We start from the raw sequence: 6,078 nt of genomic DNA, 5'->3' as shown, positions 1-6,078 counted from the left end.
ACCACACATCGCGTTGACACAACGAAACCTGCTCCTCGGCTGTGGATGGCTTATTGACACAGGTGTGTTTATTTTAAAGATTGCTCGGATACAAAATACAAATTTAAAAACGCCTGTGTTAGTATGACGCTTGACACCAGTCCACAAGTGCCAGTGGGAAGGTGGATATTTACGCCTGAAGTCAGAGATAACGCAATGATATGACTCAATTATTTCAGAGGAAAAAACTGAATGTATTACCCACAATGCACACAAATCAAATACTCATAATTTTATATTTATTTGTTCACTAAAAGTTCCCACACATTTATTATGGTTTCTGAGAGTTTTGAAAGTAATTTTCATGGGCGTGTCATGTCATCTATGCTTTTCTACCTACCTACTACATGTCTGCCTACTAATATTAATATTATTAACAAGCATTAATAAGAAATCGCATGGTTTTCTAAATGGTTTGGTTAAGATTATATAGAACCTAAACGATGTAAGTGAAGAAGCCATGCATACAAATATGCTACCCACGGCTTGGTGTATTGGACTGACCTGCAGTTGAGTTTGCCCAAGCAAATCTCCAAAATAAAGTGGGAATCTTAACGACATAAGTGATGAAGTCGTGTAAAAACAATATTCGACGGACCTACTTCCTAGCAGGTAATAGATAATTGATCTTTCAGTGAGGTTTACGTTAATTTATAAATATAATAATTTTGTTTCCTTGAATAAGGGTGTAATTATTTTTGATTAACGTATTGCTAAAATCCCATACGTATTGCTATAATCCCTCGGGAAGTTAGTAATTCAACGTCTAGAAAAACAAAACCTGTTACTTACCGCTAATTTTACAGTAAAAACATTTTATTAATTATTCAAACTATTTTACATAAAATATTATTATTATTGGTAATGCACTGTTTTATTAAATCTTAAATATAAATAACTTACATCCGTGGGGATAGCTCTAAATACCTATATGAATGTTACAAATTCGTCGTAAATAGATAAAACGTGAGCCTCGAGCGATTACCCGTTATTAGTCTTTTGTCGCCATAAACACAAAATTTGGATATATTTGTTGATTAATTTGTAGAACTCCATTTCAATTTTTTCTTTTAAGTATACTCAATAATATTTTTATTAAATTTATAAAAAGTTCTGTTGTGTGAGTATTATTACGCGTGACAGCTATTTCTGAAGGCATTATATATATGAATATATTTGATAAATATACATGAATATATGTGGTGACCGGATAAATCATCACAATGATAATTCAACATTTCTTTATATAATGTCATGGAAAGTGATGAAACAAAAACTTTATTAACTGGGTTAAGTAGGTTAGGTAAAAATTTTTTTTCATCGTTTCTAATGACTTAATATCACTTTTTAAAAGTGTGTTGAATTGTCACTGTGTTGAGTTATCATGGAACACTGTTTATGACACAGAATAAATAATAATATTTTTCACTTTTCTACGAATGTAGTATGTATAATTCTGCTCCTTATTCTTATCAATACAGTTAAAAAATACTGTTTAACTCAATCTGTACTGGCCTGTATACCTGTATACATGGTGTCACTACCAAACTTGCTCGATGGAACGACTCCGAATTCAAAAAAATGACGCCTGTAGATTATATTTGGATACCAAAGATACATTGGAGGGGACCCACCCTTTCCCGACGGCTGTGTGAGGAAACTGATTGTTTAACCTCCTTAGCCGCACACGTCAGGACTCTAATTTTTTTTTGTAAAAAGAAGCTACATTTATTTTAAAACGAATCTAGACCCTCCAATGTCCCTGCATGCATGATTTTTAGTACGAAATAATGTATACCAAAGATACAGCAGCGCATCGACAATGTTCACGGAACTAGGACTGAATGGATTTGCCGGCCTGATGAGACACCGGGTCACTGGAGCCAGGATGCAGCCTACCAGCACCAAACGCCACTCCTGAGTGAGCGCTGGGCCCAAGCTCACTCAAGACCACGCCCTGCACAGTTGTTAATTACTTTGTTGTTAATTTCTTCTTCGTCATATATTTGTTAATTTTTCACATACCTACTGTACAAAAAATATGTATATATATGTGGAACGTGTGGGATTGCACTAACCTCCCCACATCCAGGAATAAAAATTATTATTAATGCAGAACCTGCAGACGAGCAGCCATGTGGCAGCTTTGCTAGACCACAATTTTTTTGCAAAACCTGTATTATCTACTATGTATTATTATTAAATTGAATAAATAAATCTATTTTATTCATAAGTGTAGTAAATCTTTCTCCATAATGTTCTTCTATCAGAATAAGTTTGATCGTCCTCCATTGTAAGATTGTCTCCAATGCTCAGCAGCCAAAACTTATCTTCTGACAGAGGCAGCCATTTTACTTTTACAATATTGTCATCTGTCAACTGCGGAGTAGGGTCACTATAAAGAGAAAATACATACACTATGTAAACAAATTTATAAATGATCAAAAAAGATAGATCAAATTTGCTACCACCACTCGCCGATTGTTTCTAAAAGGAGATCTATAAAATCTCCACATTTATCTTTGCTTTCTACCAAAATAAAGCATAAACTTCAGACGTCAGTTATCTCTAATCACTCAATGCCGTCTAACGACCAAATGCAAAAATTTTTCGAATCTTAAAACAAAACAAAAAATGCCATAAAGTCTTAAAATTGCCGAAACGAGAACCAGAATTCAAGAATAGATGGGTAATTACGCATATTTAAATGTAAGTGTAATTTAGTGACAGTCTGTACCCATTTTAATATATGAACAGATGGTACCTAAATAGAGTTGTATTTTTATGTTATACGCTTATATTCTTACCCTGTTTTAGCAAAATCAGTCCACATCTGTACCATTTGTTTTCTAACAATAACATCCTTAGGCAGAGCATTGCTAGCTCTGACCGATTGATTGGTTCCCAAATAAGTCTGGTCATCGGCATGGCAAGCTCCCCTTTCTGTAAAACCAGCTTTGGTTTTTAAATAGTTCATATTCCCGTCATAATTAAAGCAATAGAAATACTCATTGCCGTGATGCTTTAACTTAAGCTCAGTAGATTTGCAAAGTCCTCCGTGGATTACCAGGTCTGTTAGATAATCCAAAATGTAGTCATCTTCATTTATATCATCATTTCTCGGTCTGTAAATGGATTTAAACTTTTCGTCAAGTATTTTTCTATCCACTTTGAATTCTATCGGCAAACAATCAACCAATTTTCCTTCGTCCAATAAATCTTTTGTCTCGTTTTTGAAAAAAGTTTTCATTAATATTCCTTCTTTGTTGCTAAAACCCGAGATAGTTGGAACTTTCTCAAAATTTCCTTTCTTCAAAAGTTCAATTGGAATCTCGCTTAAAAAATTTTCATAGCCGGGAATTGCACAGACTACTGGAGTAAATCCACAAAATTGTGTACGCTGAATATGTTTATCTGTTATTATATTTGAACTATTTGTAACTAATTCTTTGGCTTTTTTACCTTTAAAAAAGGTATACAAACTTTTAGGTTCCTTTAGTGTCTTTCCCAAACTTTGTGCAAGTCTGATGGGATTGTCAAGATGGTCTCTGGCTAACACAAATGGATTTAGTACAGAACCTGATTGTAGTATAGCTTTTTGAAATAGTCCTCTTGAGCATGGTGACAGTAAATGCGATTCTATTGAGCAAGCGCCTGCACTTATCCCGAATAATGTTATATTTTGCGAATCGCCGTTGAATGCACCAATATTATCACGAATCCATTTGATTGCTAGGCTTTGGTCTTTAAGTCCCATATTTCCGGGTGCGAACTCAGCATCAAGGCACAGAAATCCTAATACGCCAAGTCTATAGTTTAATGACACCAAAATGCAGTCTTTTTCAACTATGTATTCTGGTCCGAACTCACTGCGATTTCCTGAGCCATAGTTAAAAGCTCCCCCGTGTACATAAACCATAACAGGAAGGCGATTTGGTTCAGTAGGTGACAGGTAGGGAGTGTGAACGTTGAGGAAAAGGCAATCTTCATCACCGATACATTTTTTTTTCTCTTCGTCAAACTGAATTGAAATGTTCCCTTCTTCGGAAGCATCTTTTACTCCTTCCCACGGCTCAGCAGGCAGCGGATCCTGTGAATTTAAAAACAATTTATTTGTAAAAACTGCTTTTGGACACAAATCTTTTTAACATTGTGTAACGGGACGAAACCGCGAGACTCCGAATACTTTATCGCTCACACCTATTACGACATCCCTATCTACGAATCGTAGATCTCCTATTGGTTACGCAAATTATTAACCAACTAATCAAAGGCTAACTCCACGCTACCTACCAATTGTACCACGGACGGCCTATATAAGTGGAGGCACGGCCTTAAACAAGCAGAGTCGAAAGCTCAAGACCCGATTTTGAGAGTCGTTCCTTCCAGCGAGATTTCCATATCAAGCCCTAGGCTCAAAACCTGGTAACTGAACGTCCCTTTCAGTAGGTCAAAAAGTAACTAGAAGATTATTGAATATAATCAGAGATAGCGTGCCTTGTCACCTATCCCACGTATATAGTTATATTGTTTTATATAATTTTTATTTCGAACTTACCTTAATGATTAATATCACTTTAGTGTTTTAAAATTTTATATTTATTTTATTGATTTTTGGCAGTGTCTGTATCATCATAACAAGCAAAACAAACAATAAAATAAACTTTTCGCACATTCCTATAATTTTTTTTTAGCTAGATACAAATAGTTTAAAACTTACGTAGGAAACCGACAACCTTTAATATTAATATTTGATCTTGACATCAATGACATTTCTCAGTAGATCAGTTAGAAACATTCTACTGCCTATGATAATTTTTGTTAGTCTAAAAAAGTTTAACTAATATTCAGCATTTGAGTATATTATAATGCAGTTAAGTGCTTATCATAGTTATGTAATGAAGGTTTAATTAATATTGAGCATTTGAGTACATTATAATGCAGTTAAGTGCTTATCATAGTTATGTAATGAAGGTTTAATTAATATTGAGCATTTGAGTATATTATAATGCAGTTAAGTGCTTATCATAGTTATGTAATGAAGGTTTAATTAATATTGAGCATTTGAGTACATTATAATGCAGTTAAGTGCTTATCATAGTTATGTAATGAAGGTTTAATTAATATTGAGCATTTGAGTATATTATAATGCAGTTAAGTACTTATGTAATGTAATGAACAAACACACAAAACTTGCAAAATATTTTAGGCCCTATCACACCTAAATAATACACTGACCATAGATATAAAATTGTATATTACTTTGAATCTCAGATCCCCGACAGGTGGTTTAGCGTATGGAATGCCCAGAAAACTGTAGTATTTTTTTCCATCTTCCGTCACTGACTCAATTCCTTCGAGTACTCCTTGAACGATCTTAACTTTATGACGTGACATCATGAGGATGATTATTTCATTTTTCCGATTACTACGTAGTTCAGTTAAACACAGTAAAACGAGATATTATAGTGAAGTATCTTTCACGGAGCACTTTACAAAGAAAACTGGAAAATTACCCATTACAAAGTCAAACACCTTGCGATTGTGTGTTATCATGCAGTACAGGGTGCAGCAAAACAGACCGTGCAGTTTTGAAGGACCGGTACATCCCGTGTGATGGGGATAGGAACGTGGAAGGGGTCTAATCAAAGATGATAGAATATAATATCTTTGGGTCTCATTGTGTCGGAAGGGTCGTGCTGTTTTCAGTCATTACCATGGTTTGGTACAAACAACACCGCACGTTTCTTCAAAATGGCTGTTATTTCGTCGACACCCAGCGGACCTTCCGTCTGCAATTTGCGACTTCTTCCTGTGGGGCTAACGTTTTTGAAGAACTCAAGGATTAAATTAATAGGAATGAGGAATGAATGATGAGGCCGAAAACTTCAGAATTCGGCCTCATCAATGTATCGCTGCTGGGGGCTATTATCTTATAGACTTAATGCATAAAACGTCATGATGTACCGAATAAAATGATATAAACTCCATTTCGGTAAGTCACCGTTCTGTAACACGGTTTTTTTTAATAGCCGTTGA

The 6,078-nt window shown here is 34.9% G+C and overlaps 1 protein-coding gene across 1 annotated transcript; it reads right to left on the bottom strand.

Moving 5' to 3' along the window:
• Positions 1-686: 686 nt before the first annotated feature.
• Positions 687-5,522, bottom strand: LOC149422384 (esterase FE4-like). The gene is made up of 3 exons (XM_089633767.1): positions 5,302-5,522; positions 2,847-4,129; positions 687-2,434 (listed from the first exon to the last, which is right to left on the bottom strand). The coding sequence occupies exons 1-3, from the start codon at positions 5,437-5,439 to the stop codon at positions 2,263-2,265; spliced, it is 1,593 nt and encodes a 530-aa protein (XP_089489893.1). The 5' UTR covers positions 5,440-5,522; the 3' UTR covers positions 687-2,262.
• Between the last annotated feature and the right edge of the window lie 556 nt (positions 5,523-6,078).

This window comes from Hesperophylax consimilis, chromosome 7, assembly GCF_061612785.1.
Source record: "Hesperophylax consimilis isolate HC1 chromosome 7, BYU_Hcon_1.0, whole genome shotgun sequence".
In the NCBI taxonomy this organism is placed as follows: domain Eukaryota; kingdom Metazoa; phylum Arthropoda; class Insecta; order Trichoptera; family Limnephilidae; genus Hesperophylax; species Hesperophylax consimilis.
This window is presented reverse-complemented; position numbering and strand designations above follow the sequence as displayed.

Coding starts and splice junctions, on each gene's coding strand:
- LOC149422384 (XM_089633767.1), bottom strand. CDS start 5,439: ATGATGTCACGTCATAAAGTTAAGATCGTTCAAGGAGTACTCGAAGGA. Junction 4,130..5,301: donor TCGGGGATCTGAGATTCAAA/GTAATATACAAT, acceptor TTAAATTCACAG/GATCCGCTGCCTGCTGAGCC. Junction 2,435..2,846: donor ACTGATTTTGCTAAAACAGG/GTAAGAATATAA, acceptor TTCTCTTTATAG/TGACCCTACTCCGCAGTTGA.